Source organism: Eutrigla gurnardus (assembly GCF_963514095.1).
Source record: "Eutrigla gurnardus genome assembly, chromosome: 6".
NCBI lineage: Eukaryota > Metazoa > Chordata > Actinopteri > Perciformes > Triglidae > Eutrigla > Eutrigla gurnardus.
In genome coordinates, this window is record NC_139920.1 from 10,798,808 (window position 1) to 10,817,380 (window position 18,573).

An 18,573-nucleotide genomic window follows, 5' to 3' on the forward strand; every position below is an offset into this window, starting at 1 on the left:
TAGTCGACAATGTATTGTACACAGATGCACACTGTTGGAGAAAAAATGATTACCGGTATTATTTACAAGTCCAGCAGCAACAAAGCCAAGTCACCATCCGTCTTGCATTTTGTAGCCTCCTTCAGCTCTCGCCAACGAGTGTGAGCCGGTCCGATATTCACTCTCGTTTGAGCTCTTTCTTTGTCATGCTCCCGTTTTCTTTTCTTTGCCTCATCGGACATTATACTCCTCCTTTTCTTTGCAGGCTCTGCCATGAGGCCAATTAAAAAACTACCTAGCTGCAAGGTATCTTCCACGCACCTGCCGGGTGTTCTCCCACTGATCTCTATGCAGAGTCTCCACCTACCGGCTTTTGTAACGCTTGCCGTAAAGCAGGTCAAATTCGTAGTCTCATTAGAACTACAAAACCGCTACCCGACGAGGCAAAGTTACATAGTGCGGTTACAGCCAATAGAGGGCTGAAGAGCGAATGCTGAAGTGCCGTTCACCCGGTTTTGAGGTGATGAACCACTGAAACTATTTTGGAAACATTATTTTAAGGCACTAAATACTCTTTAGTGTTGCTTTAAGGGGTTGACAGTTACCGGAATTGACCAAATTGCAAGAATCATGCAACATCACCTCCATCAGATACACTGTACTGTCCGAGGAGAAACAACGTGCTGCTAAATGATTGCTAAAAAGGTGCTAAAAATGTTGAATCAATTTCTTTCAGGACGTGGTGAGGAATGAGATCCAAGTGATGAACCAGCTGAACCACGCCAACCTCATCCAGCTGTACGCCGCCTTTGAGTCGCGCCATGACATCATCCTGGTCATGGAATAGTAAGTCAGGCTTCTTGCATTCATTCGGGTGCACGGTATTTGTCCTCATTTGTCGATACCGTGAAATGACAAGCTCCGTCCGGCTGTAAATGTGTGTGCACGCTTCCCTTTGTGCCGTAGTGTGGAGGGAGGGGAGCTGTTCGACCGCATCATTGATGAGAACTACAACCTGACGGAGCTGGACACGGTGCTGTTTATACGCCAGATCTGTGAAGGGCTGCAGTACATGCATAAGATGTACATCCTGCATCTTGACCTCAAGGTAAACCTGCTTCAATATATACAGTATATATATATATATATATATATATATATATATATATGGATATATATGGATATTCCCCAATCAGCACCATCACTTATTTAAGTTTCCCTTGATTTTTCTTCTTCTGCTGAGTAAGGTGCACTGAAGCACTGAACTTACATGCCAATGGGAAAACAGTCCACTAAGCACGTTTTATTGCTGCCACTTCATCACTATAAGATCTTAAAGGCAGAGTAGTTCATTTGGAAAAACCACAGAGACTTTGACTATAAACGCATCGCCGAACCGAAAACAGTGCAATCAGGAAGTAAGCATTAACAGACAGGACATCCAATTATTTTCTCCGGCCTGACTTTTTTAATTGGACGTGGTTTCTACAGCCATAGACATTTAAAAAAAAAAGTTTTATGTCAGAGCATTTCATTTATTCGATGCTGATCCTAATCCTTCTCTTTTTGTTCCTTTTCAGCCTGAGAACATTCTTTGTGTCAGCAGAGCTACGAACAAGATCAAAATCATTGACTTTGGCCTGGCCAGGAGGTAGAATCTATCATCCACTTACAGTTCAAATCTTTGTTAAATTTCACTTTTCACCACAGTCACAGATGTACCTGTTGTGTTCCTGACAGGTATAAACCCAGGGAGAAGCTGAGGGTCAACTTTGGAACACCTGAATTTCTGGCTCCTGAAGTCATCAACTATGAGTTTGTTTCATTCCCCACTGACATGTGGAGCCTTGGTGTCATCACCTACATGCTGTGAGTCATGGGTGCTCACACACACACACACATACTATATGGACATACATGGGATCGAGTGGTATCCTTGACGTCTGTTTCTCGGTCCAGGCTCAGCGGCTTGTCTCCGTTTCTGGGGGACGACGACAATGAGACGCTGAACAACATCCTGGCCTGTCAGTGGAATTTTGAGGAGGAGGAGTTCACGGACATCTCGGACGAGGCCAAAGACTTCATCACCCTGCTGCTGGTGAAGAGCAAGAGCTGGAGGATGAGCGCGGCAGAGTCCCTCAGACACCCCTGGCTGTCAGACCGGAGTCTGCACTATCGACTAAATCTGAAGGTAATTCAAGACCACCATAGTGTAACGTTAACCAGGGCTGTTGAGGTCAGAGCTCCTGATTCCTGCTAACTTTACACGTTAGTTTGTACAGTAACACCAGCCTGCTCTTGAGCTCTCAACAAGAGCTCTTGTTGCTCCTGAGTGTTTATATTTAAGGTGGCGCATTCAATGAAATGGGAACGTTATTTAGTTTTTCAAAGGCAAATTTTAAAGCCTTTTTCATAAATAATATTGAGATTCCACTTTAAAATGCACAATTCGGGGGGACATTTTTAAAGTGGTTGGTAGAGAGGTGACTTGAGCGTTCACCTCTAAGCCATCAGGATCACCACATTGAAAATTAGAATTAGATTTTCTTTAGATCAATTGATGATTGAAAAGATCTACAATAACCCGGGACTTCATAAAGCTAGTGTAGCTTTGAACTGGTGTGTTATTGTAGACCCCTGTTCTTGACCTGAGGAGGATTATGTGGGACAAAGCACATGACAGTTACTGTAAATCATTGTTAAAAATGCATTGATTCAGTGAATCCTCTCTCACTGCAGAAAAACAAGTGTCACTCCACACACACTCCTTCTCCAGAGAGCCAGACAGGTAAGATATTTCCTGTGAGTCAGTAGTAGAAGTTAAAGCTTCAGGCTTCCAACTAACCTAAAACCTGAAATATGTTTGTTTGTCCCCCTTGCAGAAACACTATGAGGCCCCCAGCATGCCTTTTAACAACATGGGGGACGTGGAGCTCAACACTGGACCAATGCTGCTATACCTGTATATGGATAACTACTCTGGCATCTTCATGTTAGCTTGGCGCCACAGCTCGTAGTTCTGACCTGAACAGTGTGAGGTCCGCAGGAGGAAAACAGACTTTTAGTTCGTAACACGAAGCCACAAACTTGCTGTCCTGTAGAGCACAAAACATCCGACTGAGCCGGTGAGGAATCTCTCACTCAGGATCCCAAAGGTGATTTCAAAAGACCTCAACTACTTCTACAACTTCCACGTGTAGCTTACCACGGAAAAGGCAAAGAAAAAAAAACTGAAAATCAGCAGTTTAGCATCACATAGACACTGTTATTCGACCTCAGTCATCCGTTTGTCATGTTGCCCCGGTTTGTTGCATGCTTTGCACTTTTTGGCCTATTTCTACAAGATTTAGCAAACAGCTTTAAGCAGCATATACACTGAATGCTATTATTTAAAGAATATACTTTTGTGAATACAGATTTTTTTCTTCTTCTTTCTTTCTTTCTTTCTTTTCATTAACAAGTCTTATAAAAATGTTATTCTCTTTTTGAACGTGAAGTAAAACTACATGTAGAACTGGGTTGAATTCACACCACATTAATTTATTTTGTACAGCATATAACACAACACAGCATCCTCTCATTCCCCTGGAAAGTGAGGATATCTCAGTGACTGAATACTTAGTTAGAGCCATATTCTGCTCACAGTTTTGGTACATTTTTCACCGTGGACTGGATTTCCTTCCGTACGCCTTCATGCCACTAGCTCGCCTTTCGCTTCGGTAGTTTGGAGTAGCCCTCTCACCTTCCATGAAGGCTTAACGAACAACAGAATACCACCTATGAATGATTCATGTTAATGACTGTAGTGGATTCTTATGTTCATTTACTGGTTCAACACCAGACTGTACTTGAAGTGCAAAGCTTTTATTTCAGGGGAGACAAACAGGATTCTCACGTACTTCTGCACATACTGTATGTGTAACTGCACAGTTCAGCTCGATGAGAGAGCCGAGGACAGAGAGGTTTATTGTCCCGTCCTGTAAGAGACGCTCATTTGTCGGCTGCTCTAATTAGAAGTGGAAAAGCTTTGTGATTTTGATTATTGTTTATTCAGATGAATGATACCTTTTTTTTTCAAGTTTTCTTGTGTAATGATGAGACAGAATTAAATGTAGAACATAAATAAGCAAATCAATAAAGCACACTAGAAAACATTTGTTTCTTTCCGTGTATTTCTACTTGGATATTCACATTTGTGACCATTTGCATGTAAATTGTACTGAGTTTTATAAACATATGAAAACGCACTGTGAATATGTCGTCTATCCACATGTTAAAGTGAATATTCTGTTTCATATCCCTGCATGTCAACACTTCGCAGAAGTTATACTCATCAGATTTTATTGGAGCTCAATCAGAGACAGTGGTGGAAGAACCTCAGTAAAACATCAGGGTACTTCCTCCATTCTGTCTCCGATTAATTCCAACAAAAACTGATGATTAAAACCTTTGTGAAGGAAGTATCGATTACAGGACAACTTCTTACTGAAATAAAAGACCTACAGTTTTAGAATTAAAATATTCCTAAAGTGCTAAAAAATCAAAGTCTGAACAGGTGCCACCTGCTCATCAGGATCTAATCATCACACACACGCACACACACACACACACACACACACACACACACACACGCACACACACACACACACACACACACACACACACACACACACACACACACACACACACACACACACACACACACACACACAGCCTTTACAGTTCTTAGAGTTCAGTATCTTGCCAAGGACGCTTCAGCATGCAGACCAGAGGAGACGGAATCAAGATGTCGATCTTCTTATTGGTGCACGACCTCCTGAGCGTCCTCAAAGCAGCACTACTGTTTTCTGTACTCCAGTGTGTGTGTGTGTGTGTGTGTGTGTGTGTGTGTGTGTGTGTGTGTGTGTGTGTGTGTGTCTGAAGCTCACAGCTGAAGATGAACCCAAACAGGAACTCTTGGTCACAATGTTCACATCCCATAGAGTATAGAAAAGACCCAAGCTGTCAACACGGACCTTCACGAAGGACAAATGTGTAACCACTGGGTGGATTTGACCCTCTAAATTCTCTCGTTTGCACTCCCATGGACACAACACGTGTGAAGGGTCAAGGCTTTTGCACAGCGGTGGAGACAGTGAGAGTTACATACCTCGAAACACACAGCGAGACACCTGAGAAGAAGAAGAAGAAGAAGAAGAGCAGCCCCCAGCTGCTCTTTTGATCAGGCGAGGTGGAGGACCAGACTGCTGAGCTTCTCAGGACCCGGTCGCTTGTTTTTATATGATCATGTTTCAGCCTACTTTTATTCCCTTTTCCCACCAAACTCATGCAGATTTTTTAAACATGGGAAAACCTGCTAAAAATAAGCGCTAGACTTCCTTCCCATTGCCAGTAGATTAGTTGGTGTTGGTGTAGTTGGTTGGTGATTGTTGGAAAACTGGAAAGACTAACCAACAGGATTCTGATGCGATTTCTTGTTTGTATGAATGAAGTGTTTTTCAATGATCAACAAGGTATTTGTCTTGTCTGATTGGAGCTAAATGGCCCAGCAGTTAGGGGGACAGTTAGCTGAGTTTATTACATGAATTAATTTTTCATAGCATCGCACTGGAAAAGGGATGCAAATCATGTCTGTCACTGCCAATCAGCACTGGAGCTGATAAAGACCTGCGTCTACTGACAAAAACCAGGTGTGAGTGTGTTTTTTGTTTAGTGGGAAAAGGGCTTTAGACTGTAATGTGATCACATATCCCATCATGCTGTGCGCTCTGGGAAGGCAAGCAGTGAGAGAGTGCTTTCACAGGCTACTGACACTGTCAGCTGGAGCAGATGTTACATACATGCTCAATTGTACAAGAATAATAAGAGATTAGGAGCCGTTTGATCGCTCTCAAGTGACGTGAAAGGAATTCCTTCATCAGGGTCGAGATATCAAGTTCTGCTCCCGAAATTGTGTTGATTTTGGCAGTACGACAAGTCAATTCTAAGAACTCAAACCTAGATTTTCCTCCGAATTTAGTAATAAATACACATTTTTCCATACTTTATGTAAGTGTCATAAACAGTAAATTATGCTGTATTTGGTTTTTGCATTTACTTGCAGTTTGTTTAACTGACATGGACTAACCCAAATCGCTTTGGCTTTGCAGCAAAAAGGAAGATCATCCTTTTTTTATTGTTATACATTCATCATGTTTCAAGCTCATATATATATATTTTTTTTTATAAATTAAATCAGAAATAAAGTTCTGTGGGTTCAGAGAACGCACGTCCATCAACATGCATCTGTAACAGAGCATGAAAAAAACAACCTCTCCTGGGTAATGTGAGTATTTGGTCCTTCTTCTTCTCGTGATGCTCATTAATCAACAGCAAAGTTCACAAAATGCAAATATTTGTTCCTCAAATGTCAACCAATAGTGGTTTCGCTAGGCCTCCTCTGTGTTGTTTGACCAGGATGTTTATTGAACCATATAAGCACTGATGGAGGGACTACTCCTCTTTACTTTGTTACTGTTTCACACACTATTAGATGTACAGAATGTCAGCAATAATAACTTATCTACTCCTTCTTGCAGATGGGACGCTACAGTGACTCACTATCGCCCCCCAAAGAACAAGTCTCTGCAACAAAACACAGAGACGTCTTTGACATGATGTTTACCGTACCTGTTTATAATGTTTATGGTTTTAAACTAAAATGCTGGCCAGATCTTACACATCGCACCTTTATTGTTTTGAGTATAATCTGCACTAAAAGCAAGTTCCTGCTGGACCGCTGAGCCATACAAGATTTGTCAATGTGCCACATGCTTCCAGCCTGTTAATCTTACCTGGCTATCATTTTTTATTTGCTTGCCTGCTTACTCAAAATACCTGTTCTGCTCGTTACCAGGAATGTTTACCATTGTCTGTTTACCAAACCTTCCAGCAAGCTCTCAATCCTGGGGTTCCCTCTGCCAAGCTTTTCAGTCTGCATGCATCTCTTCCATGCCAAGACTCCTGCCAGTCTATACTCAAGTAGAAGTACAGTCAAAAAGATTATACTTGAGTACTGATTCAACTTTTCTCAAGTAAAAGTGAAAAAGTACAGGCTCAATGTACTCAAGTGTACGATTAAAAAGTATCCCATTTCTACTGGCTGTTTTGTGCTGTGCTGACTGAATCTCGCAACATATTAATAATATTAATAATTTTAAAAAATCGATAATTCCCCTAAAATGCATTAAAACTAAAGTAACAATTCAATTCAATTAAAAAAAACCTTATTCGACCCTGGGAGGCAATCAAGTGGCACACAGCGTAGCTGTACAACAATAAAATGTGCAACAATAAAAGGTACGCAAATAAAAGTATAAATGTATTAAATATTGTACAAGAATACATTCTACGTAATGAAGTTTTTGTACTTTGTTACTTCCCACCTCTGCTCTCCAGCCAAGAGTCCTGCCATGCTGGTATAGGCCGTATAGGGGGGCGCCACGCCAGTGCCACAAATGGTAAAAAAAAAAAAAAAGTTGGTACAAGAAATTGGTACAAGAAATAATCCCACGTTAATTAAAATGCAAAGCAAAGCCTATTTAATAGAAATAATATTTGTTACAACATTACATTGATTGATTGAGTGATTCGGTCAAAGATAATCATAACATAACATTCTCATATGATATATTACTGCTACTTTGCATTCTGCTATTCAGCATTTCACTGTAATGATGACAATAAATTGAATCTAATCTAATTTGCATATCAGTTAACATCATACATATATCTCTTTGGTTTTTCATTTATATTATATCATTTCATTTTATTCCTGGAATCATATGTTTTTATTATTAGACTGTAATACTCAATGGTGTCACATACTCCTCTCTTCAGATGCACTGTTGAAGTTTCTAAATCCCACCCCTGGGCCATCTACCACATCTACCACTGCTGCCTCCACCTCAGCAGCACAACCCACCAGTGATGCAGCATCAGCAGCACAACCCAGCCATGATGCAGCAGCATCAAGCGGTCTTCCTGTTGCCCCCACCTTTAATATCTTGTTTTGTGCAGTGCCTTATTTATATTGTATTTTTAATTTATTTTATGCAACTTGTTGACACGTTTTATTTTGTGTTTAGTTAGATCTTATACTTAAGACTATTTATGAATGTATGTCAAAATTATTGTATTTCATATATTCATTTTATTTTTTGTATTCATTTATTTATTCATAATTTTTTTTTATCTTGTTAACTATTCTGATTGTGAATTTGCTTTCTTTAAGTAAAAAAAAGGTCAAAGACAAAGCTATTCGGTTTCTTGAATAGCGAGTGTGTATATACACTACACTGCCATGCAAGGGGGGCGCCACCTAAAATCTTGCCTAGGGCTCCAGATTGGTTAGGGCCGCCACACAAAAAGCTGCCTTACTCCCTCCATCCTTCGGGAGGCGCTGTGGTTAACGACCCGCAGCCCTCTAAAAATCGCTCTGCCCTCTTTGAAGGAGCCTCCTCTGCTGTTCCACTTGCTCCTTTCCCATTGGCTGATCTCACGGCCGCTTCCTCCTACGTAGTCTCCTGCACCTTTGTATCGGCGTGTAGTTTGGTTAACGGATGCTGAGGAGATTCGTCGGTTCTCCCCCTGTAAACAATCAGCACCTCACCTTGTCGGTCGGTTTGACAGCAGACTACAGACACCCAGCCGAGAAGAGATGGCCCTGTGCTCGGACTCTGCTAACGGCAGCTCCGCGGTGAACGGAGAGCTGAAGAAGGAGAGGAAAGTGGCTGTTATCACCGGCATCACCGGACAGGTAACGTTAACGTGCCCTGCAGCATCTTAGCTACACTGTCGGGTGAATTCACCATAACGCCTCCTTTGTCGTCATTTCTTTTAACGGGAGACGTTTGTCTGCAACGGCCGGTGACGTTTCAACCCGCGCGACGTCCTTTAAACCCTCCAGTCTGTCATTACTTAATCTACATTTCCCCACTAACTTAATCTGTCCCGTCGTTTAACTTCACCTCTGGCGTTTCAACTTGCTAAACCCTTTTATTGGTTTAACGAAATGACACCGAAGTGTCGCCTGACAACTATAGTTCCCTCCAAAATCAACTCTCATTAAGATAACACTTTTATTGTCCTGAGGGGAATCGTTGTGCAGCATAGTTGCTGTAGAAAGTGAGAAGATCATAAACATAAACATAAAAGGATGCAAATCCAGAATCAGGTTAACGGTATGGATCTGAAAGCTGGACAGGCAGGTTTTTAGAGCATGTGAATTTTGGCATAATGCCTCCTGAGTAATCATTACACCCGGAAGTGTATTTACCTGGTCTCATAATGTGGTGTGCTGTGTTGGTTTGATGACAGCATCACGATTAATATCTGCACTCCATCTGTGCGCTTAACACCGAGGAACACAGTGGTAATGAGTCTTGGATTCAAAAGATGTGTACTTTATATTTTGAGTTGTGTCCTATTTGTGAACTTGAATCTTCTCTTGACTAAATACGGTCATATTTGAAGGTGCTAAATTCAGAGCATGTCTACGATTTGAGGGATTGCCTCAACAGTTACCCTATGGATTATAAAACAGGTTTTCAAACCTAAACAGTAAAACAGTAGCTCTGTTGATAATCTTAATGACTAAACAGTTTACGACTCTGCTACATCGTTTTTACACATAACGGTCTGTATGGATACATTTGTTCAAATACCAAAATTTGCCGTTGTGAAAAGATGAAGACATTTTTTTCACTCACGAATATACACATTATACATGAATATACATAATAAAACTAGAATATCCATATACTGTACATTCAGTGTTGCCCCTTCTCCACAGAGGCATTTTGAGGGCCGGTTCGGAGCCGGTGTTAAATCGCAAACCAGTTCTTCCTGTTTCCACAAAGAACCGGCTCTCAGACAGGAAAACTGGTTACAGAGAATTGAAGCCATGGGGAGTCTTTGATCCACTGAGGGATAACAATGCAACAGTCGACTTATCAGATGGAAGATATTCACTTCATATATATATATATATATTTATATATTTATATATATATATATATCGATTTTAAAAGCTGCGTACAAGCATGCGTCTTACCCCCCCCCCCCCCTCCCCCCACATACACACACACACATACACGCATACACACAGACAAAGAGTTTATCATCTCAACCTCTAGTGTCAAGTCTTCTTCAATCCAGCCTGATGTTCATTTAGTAAATTATTATCCAATTAGAGTCAAATAGACATAAATCAGGGGATGCCAGGCTAACTTGTGACTGACAGGTCACTATAACAGACTGCTATCAATGCAGTTAGCTACTAAAATGTTGATCTAGAATAATGAAGCTAACTGTGTTAACAGCTTCACACCAGAATCCAGATGGATCCAGATCCAGTGTGGTTGCTGCTCTGCTGCTTGTGTTCATCAGATCAAATGGTACTAAAATGCCTGTGGCTAGCAAAAAACATGTTAACTATATGTTAGTAAGCTACTGTAGTTAACGCTGCACAGCTTTCTGATTCATCCAAATTCCCCAGTAACACAAGTTACATACTGTCAGAGTGCTGTAGCTTAACTTACAGAAATGATATAGTTAGTGTCAGACTGACGTTTGGACAGAATGGTTGCTGCACACGGCAGAATTGACAAGGAGGCACGTTCACAATGCAAAGTCAATGGAGAACAATTAATTGTTTCCCCTCTGGTGCGTGCTGGATATATTATGCTTTGTCGCCATTGCAGGGTTTCTGGCTAACTTGTTAATTTAAGCGTATACCAGCATATATTTTAGGTGCATGAAGTGTTTTACCTTCCTTTCAGGATATAAGAGGAGAATGTAAGGGCACAGAGGATGCTGAGTTTTTGGAGTCCTTTACAGGTTCCTTAACCCATTTGTTACAATTTAGAAGAGGTGATGTGTCTGTGTCAAATCATGCGTATTAATTGATTTGATGAGGCCTTTTAATGGAGAAATGTTATATCATCTGTGCACAATGCAGGTACCAGGTTGACTTCACTTGCTGTTTGACTACATGCTGCTGCTTCTGTGTTGAGAACCATTTATCATATCATTTACATTTAGGTCATTTAGCAGACGCTTTTGTCCAAAGCGACTTACAATAAGTACATTTGTCAAAAGAAGGAAACAAGGAAACCACAACGTATCATTGCCGATAAAGTAAGAGCTAAAAATAGAACAAGTGTTAGGTCCTCATCTGAGTAAAGTAGTACCTCAAGAGCAACAGTGCTATGATCAGAGTGCTATAGGTAAGGTTTTTTTTTTTTTTTGGGGGGGGGGTTTAGTGGGTCATGCTATGTATATCAAAGATGCAGAATGTGTCTTCCACCTAAAGGTTCACAACCCGAACAAAAAAAGCACCTGGACAATAGGAAGAAAGGAGTGGCAGCTCAGCAGGACTGGCCTTACTGGTATTAATGTACAGATTGCATTACATCAACACGGGTCAGTGGGTAAATGAGTGATGATGTTGTCAACGATGTTTGCTGTCATTTTACACTCATGGCTTTGTTCTTTGTAGTTTCTTTGCTTGGAGGTCAAAGTTTTGTTGTCATTGGTGACATTTTGCCATGAAAAACTCCTGTTAGTCAAATATGCCCAAGTCCAATTGGTGTTCAGCAAATAGCATTCTTCATAGGTTAAATTTATATTCATATTTATATTCATATTTTATATATATAAAGGGGCGGCTGTGGCTCAGAGGTCGAGCGAGTCGTCCTTCAATCAGAAGATTGGCGGTTCGTATCCCGGCTCCTCGAGTCTTCAAGCCGAAGTGTCCTTGGGCAAGATACTGAACCCCCATTTGCCCCCGATGCTGCGCCATCGGCGTGTGAATGTGTATAAATGAGTTAGATCCTGACGTGCAGGCGGCTCCTCTGCCATCAGTGTATGAATGTGTGTGAACGGGTCAAAGTGACTGAACGGAGTGTAAAGCGCCTTGAGTAGCTAGTTAGCTAGAAAAGAGCTGTATAAATGCAGGTCCATTTACCATATAAAATAATAAATAAATAAATAAATGTATTAATTCATCGTGTGTGTGTGTGTGTGTGTGTGTGTGTGTGTGTGTGTGTGTGTGTGTGTGTGTGTGTGTGTGTGTGTGTGTGTGTGTGTGTGTGTGTGTGTGTGTGTGTGTGTGTGTGTGTGTGTGTGTTTGTCTGTTTGTGTGTGTGTGTTTGTCTGTTTGTGTGTGTGTGTTTGTCTGTTTGTGTGTTTGTGTGTGTCTGTGTGTGTCTGTGTGTGTAATGATCGCCACGTTTGGGGGAAGTGTTAATACTGCCCTGGCCAGTGTTTGTGTATCTAAGGCTTTCCCTCCTTCTGTCATTATCAGCAAACAGGTTATCAGTTGACTGCTCCTATAATACACCCCTGTCCTAACTAGGCTATCAGGCCTTGGAAAGTCATTTTCAAACCTCTCGCATTTTTTTGGTCCAGTAGCACTTTGCAAAGCCCCTTCTCCCCTCACCCTTGGTAACATAAAAACAAAGAATAACAGTGTTAATTCATTTTCATACTGCCAGTCATGGCGATGCTGGTGAATATACCGGGAGCCCATGCAGGAGGCAAGCATCTGGATAGACCATCACAAAAGTCACAAGCTGGGGTGTCAGGGTCACGGTGATGCCATAAATCGGCTGGCTAACTACTGTTCATAAATTTCAGGGCAGCATGCTGCTCGGTCTGAACATTTTCGACTGCTGTCTCAGTGTGAAATAGTGGGGTGAGAGGGTGTGAGTTATGGGAGACCACCTGAGTGCCAAGGCAGCGCTGCAGAGCCAGGCAGGGGCTCTGGCTGATAGAGCTGTTTTTGATCCGGGGTTATGAAGAGGACAGGTCCAGCCTCTCTGTTCAACAGTAAAACTTTATTTTGGCTTTGAGGTTCACACGTCTTTCTACAGCTCGTCTGGCTGGGAAAACAACGGTGCACTGCGACGCGACCTCTCCAGACGTTTGATGCTCATCCTACGAGCTCCCTTCCTTCATCCTTTTGTTGGCGTTTGATACACTTCTCTCATTCCTCCCTCGCCTCCTTTCACTGGAAGAATTGGTCCTCTGTGAGCAGCGCAGGATAGAACCTGAGCGAGTGCCAGCAATAATAATCATAAAGCTAAGAATCCGTGCGCACATCTCCTCCGTCGCTCATAATGGCTGCTGATGGCTCCATCAAGGCTGATTCCTCATCTGAATGAAGTCTGGTAACTTGTAGTCGGACTGGAAGAAATGGAAGTTCAGCTGCGGGGAAGCACATGGATATATGATTAAAATCCATTTTTATAATTATATACAGTCCATTCAGCGAGTGAAGTCAAGAATAAAGGAAGTCATACCGACACCAGGAAGCTCTATTTATTTCAGTGACATTCTTGAGTCGAGGGGAGAGATTCAGGCTGCAGACAACTCTGCAGCCTGTGTGTGTGTGTGTGTGTGTGTGTGTGTGTGTGTGTGTGTGTGTGTGTGTGTGTGTGTGTGTGTGTGTGTGTGTGTGTGTGTGTGTGTGTGTGTGTGTGTGTGTGTGTGTGTGTGTGTGTGTGTGTGTGTGTGTGTGTGTGTGTGTGTGTGTGTGTGTGTACTCTGAACTCTGATTACTGCATCATTAAACCATATCAGGCCTAATTGCAGGCCAGTGGCGTGCTTGGCAGCTTCTCCTTGCGGTCCAATGAAAGCACATTAAAGTGATTCATTTGTAGTTTACACACAACGACAGAAGCCCGTATGGCTATGAACTCTGTGTTTTGCTTAAATGTGCATAAAGCCTCCAGACAGACAGAGTGCACTTTTTAGATTTGGGTATTAGCTATAAGGTATTTTTTTGCTCTCATGTTAGGCAGGTGATCTCGCCTAAATTGTGTATTAAATCCCACAGAGAAGCCCTAGTAAACTATTGGTAGAGCCCTAGTAATGCACTGTTCCACCAGCAGGGGGTGCTGAACTCACAGTGCTTGAGTTTGTGCACATACCGACATCACATACTCCCTTCTCTTCTCTTTGACTGAAGGCATGACAGTAGCTCTGTTGATGCATCTTAATGACTAAAGAGCTTACGAATCTTTACTAAATCGTATTTACACATAAAGGTCTGTGTGTATAAATCGGTTCAAATACCAAAATTCTCAGTTGTGAAAAGATGCTGTTTTCTTTCTCTCATGATAGTTATAGAATATTTTTTTGGACTATTGGTCGGACAAAACAAGCCATGATGAGTCAATTAAATTGGCATTTTATTTCAAATATTTGATACGTTATAGACCAAATCATACTCATTCCACAAACTGTTTGGCAGATTAAATGATAATAAAAATAAAGGAAAAAAAGTTAGTTGCAGCTCTACACACAGCATACAGCCAAGTGACATAACTAGAGGTGGGAGAAATAATTGATTCTAATGCTCTGTTGAACGATTTTGCAGTTTTTTATTTTTTGGCAATCTTTCCACATTAGATATAAGTCATGTATTGTATCTACTGTATCATCCCAAAAGGAATTGGTTTGAAAGATTTGAAGGAAACATTCTCATTATATTTAAATCCAAAATAGAGCTGCATCAAGAATCGAATGTTTAATAATCGACCCTCTGAATCGTAATGGAATCGCGAGGTGACTGACTATTCCCACCACTACCCATAACACTAGAGGAACTTATTTCACTAAAACGTTGCAATACTTCATGAAGTTAACCTTCCCGATTACATTTACAGCTAGGGCTGTGTCAAACCTTTTCATATCGAAAACTGGCATTCTCTGTCAGGTCAGATTTAAAATCTTGTTTTGCCCATTTTTGTATTTTATGTGAAAAAAGCTTCTTTTTTTGTGGAAAATGTTTATACATCTTGAAGTAACATGCTCACGCTAGTACACACACACACACACACACACACACACACACACACACACACACTTAACACACACACACACACACACACACACTTAACACACACTTAACACACATGCACACACGCGCACACACGCGCACACACACACACACACACACACACACTTAACACACACACACACTTAACACACACACACACATGCACACACACACACACACACACACACACACACACACACACACACACCAGTCCCACCTCCTGATATTGAAACGTCCTCTCTGTGAAACCACACGATGATGTGATAATGATGATGATGATGATGGTGATGGGAATGTTGATTGGGGCTAATGAAAGCACTCGGAGGGGGCGGTTCAGATGAGTGAACATTGTTAACATTATTCAGACACACTGACTGATTTAATCTAACATAAACACAAGCTTTAGATTTTCCCTCTGTCCTTTCACCCTTTCCTGATCCGTTTCCATGTTTACCATCGTCTTTAATTCTATCGGAGTTTCTCCTTCTTATGATTTGTTTTCTCTCATTTTTGTGATGCTATTTATTTACATTTTTTGACAATGGGATATTAAAAGCCTCAGGTTCTTTTTTTTTTTTTTTCAAAAAACGAGGACAGAAAATGAAGAAACAATATCGAAAGTATTTAAAATACATTCAAACACACACAAAGCTACGCATCCAAAACACTGCTTTTGCACAACTCAGTCCTTAAATGTCTTAAGATTACGTTATTAAACTAATTTAACATGATAGGTGAAATATACAGTATAGACCTTTTTCATTTCATGCATGAATTAGATGTATCTCTCTATATTATACAGTCTTTGTGTACTCAAAAAACTTGCAACATGTGCACACAGTCAGTCAATAGTTTTCACATGCAATGACATCGTTTAGTTTTAGCCCCTAATTAGAGTTAAGAGTTTAGGTACCTTCCTTCACAGTTTAGAGGTAATAAAAGATTTCACAGCTACCTGTATGAGTTTTATTTACACTCTTGCTCCGCCTGGAGACGATCACTGCTAATGCAGGCAACTATGAGGGGCCGTCTGGGACATAATTCAGAATTACCTCTCACACACACATGTGAAATGCTCTCATATACACTACTGAAACACTCTCACATAAACAACTGAAAAAGTATTTGCTTACACACACTACTGAAACGCTCTCACACACACTACTAAAACGCTCTCACACACACTACTAAAACGCTCTCATACATACAAGTAAAACGCTCTCACATACACTACTAAAACGCTCTCACACACACTACTGAAACGCTCTCACACACGCTACTAAAACGCTCTCATACATACAAGTAAAACGCTCTCACACACACTACTAAAACGCTCTCATACATACAAGTAAAACGCTCTCACATACACTACTAAAACGCTCTCACACACACTACTAAAACGCTCTCACACACGCTACTAAAACGCTCTCATACATACAAGTAAAACGCTCTCACATACACTACTAAAACGCTCTCACACACACTACTAAAACGCTCTCACACACACTATTAAAACGCTCTCATACATACAAGTAAAACGCTCTCACACACACTACTGAAACGCTCTCACACACACTACTGAAACGCTCTCACACACACTACTGAAACGCTCTCATACACACTACTGAAACGCTCTCACACACTACTGAAACGCTCTCACACACACTCAGTGTGTATATATATACTGTTTATGTATATATATATATACACAGTATATGTATATAGACAGTATGTATGTATATATATATACATACATATACATATAAATATACACACATTATATATATATATATATATATATATATATATATATATATATATATAATGTTGGACAACTATGAGGGGCCGTCTGGGACATAATTCAGAATTCGTCTGTGTGTGTGTATATATATATATATATATATATATATATATATATATATATATATTTAAGATGGCAACCACAAGCTGGTCAGGTGGTCTTTCATGGCTGTGTGGATGGCTTCAGCCGGACTATAATATACTTACGGTGCTTGTCCAACAACAGAGCCTCAACCGTCTTGTCATTACTTCTAGGAGGAGTACAGAACTTTGGATTGCCCTTAAGGGTCAGATGTGATCATAGTATGGAAAATATAAATGTTGCCAGTCTTATGTTGGAAAGAAGAGGATTGAACAGGGTTATTACAGGTGTATCAGTACACAACCAAATGATTGAGAGACTATTGATAGAACGCAATAGAGTCATATCTAGACACTTTATAAACATTTTTAACTTCATGGAGGAACAGGGTGTACTGGATTCATTGAATGAACTACATTTATTTTGTCTGCATTATGTTTATTTACCAAGGATTGAAAGAGTAGTAACAGAATTCATAAATCAATGGAAAAACCATGGCCTCTTCACACAACAGACCCCTCTTCAGCTGTGGCATTCAGGTCTCATTAATAATGCAGGAAAATTTGCATTGAAAATGATGGGAACCATGGAATAGATGTTTTTTCTTCACTTCTGCAGTCTTCAGTGAATAACATTTGAGTTATGTTAAGGTTTACATTTTCTTCACTTGTGCAGTGTATTCCGTGAATTAAAGTTTTGTTAAAACATTTTATGAAAAATAAATGAACATGATAAACACTGGCTGCACAGTGGTGTAGTGTCACACTGTCGCCTCACAGCAAGAGGGTCCCGGGTTTGATTCCCGGGTCGGTTCGGGTTCCTTCTGTGTGGAGTTTGCATGTTCTCCCCGTGTAAGCGTGGGTTCTCTCGGGGTTCTCCTGCTTCCTCCCACAGTCCAAAGACATGCAGGATGGGGATGGGTTAATTGGTGACTCTAAATTGCCTGTAGGCGTGAATGTGAGTGTGAATGGTTGTCTGTCTCTACATGTTGGCCCTATGATAGACTGGCGACATGTCCAGGGTGTACCCTGCCTCCGCCCAATGTCAGCTGGGATCGGCTCCAGTCCCCCTGCGACCCTGAAAACAGGATAAGCGGTAGACGATGGATAGATGACACTCACACACTATACTGAAACGCTCTCACACACACTACTAAAACGCTCTCATACACACTACTGAAACGCTCTCACACACACTACTGAAACGCTCTCATACACACTACTAAAACGCTCTCACACACACTACTAAAACGCTCTCATACATACAAGTAAAACACTCTCTCACACACTACTAAAACGCTCTCACACACTACTAAAACACTCTCATACACACACTACTAAAACGCTCTCATATAACCAAGTAAAATCCTCTTACAAATTAAAGTGAAGTAGTGTGTATGAGAGCGTTTTAGCAGTGTGTGTGAGAGTGTTTTAGTAGTGTGTGTGAGAGCGTTTTAGTAGTGTGTGTGAGAGAGTTTTACTTGTATGTATGAGAGCATTTTAGAAGTGTGTGTGAGAGCGTTTTAGTAGTGTGTATGAGAGTGTTTCAGTAGTGTGTGTGAGAGCGTTTCAGTAGTGTGTGTGAGAGCGTTTCAGTAGTGTGTGTGAGCAAATACTTATTCAGTTGTTTATGTGAGAGTGTTTCAGTAGTGTATATGAGAGCATTTCACATGTGTGTGTGAGAGGCAATTCTGAATTATGTCCCTGACGGCCCCTCATAGGCAACCCTCAACATTCAGAGGAGGGAATCAGTTCACAAATACTAGACAAGCATCGTCTTCTACTTCAATTAACCCTTCTGATGCTGAACCAGCCCTTTGCTTATGTCC

The 18,573-nt window shown here is 41.0% G+C and overlaps 2 protein-coding genes across 3 annotated transcripts in view; both read left to right on the top strand.

Annotated features, from left to right (window-relative positions):
* Positions 1 to 4,147, top strand: part of mylk4b (myosin light chain kinase family, member 4b) — a 32,818-nt gene extending 28,671 nt beyond the window's left edge. For both annotated transcript variants that reach the window (XM_084012352.1, XM_084012351.1), the window contains 7 exons: positions 716 to 825; positions 946 to 1,087; positions 1,560 to 1,630; positions 1,720 to 1,848; positions 1,939 to 2,170; positions 2,719 to 2,767; positions 2,862 to 4,147. In XM_084012352.1, coding sequence (XP_083868478.1) covers positions 716 to 825; positions 946 to 1,087; positions 1,560 to 1,630; positions 1,720 to 1,848; positions 1,939 to 2,170; positions 2,719 to 2,767; positions 2,862 to 2,872 — 744 coding nt within the window. In that variant the 3' untranslated portion in view covers positions 2,873 to 4,147. The remainder of the gene's footprint in view (positions 1 to 715; positions 826 to 945; positions 1,088 to 1,559; positions 1,631 to 1,719; positions 1,849 to 1,938; positions 2,171 to 2,718; positions 2,768 to 2,861) is intronic.
* A 4,408-nt stretch (positions 4,148 to 8,555) lies between these two features.
* The window catches only part of gmds (GDP-mannose 4,6-dehydratase), a 151,392-nt gene continuing 141,374 nt past the window's right edge, over positions 8,556 to 18,573 (top strand). Inside the window, exon 1 of the mRNA XM_084011737.1 lies at positions 8,556 to 8,776. Coding sequence (XP_083867863.1) covers positions 8,678 to 8,776 — 99 coding nt within the window. The 5' untranslated portion in view covers positions 8,556 to 8,677. The remainder of the gene's footprint in view (positions 8,777 to 18,573) is intronic.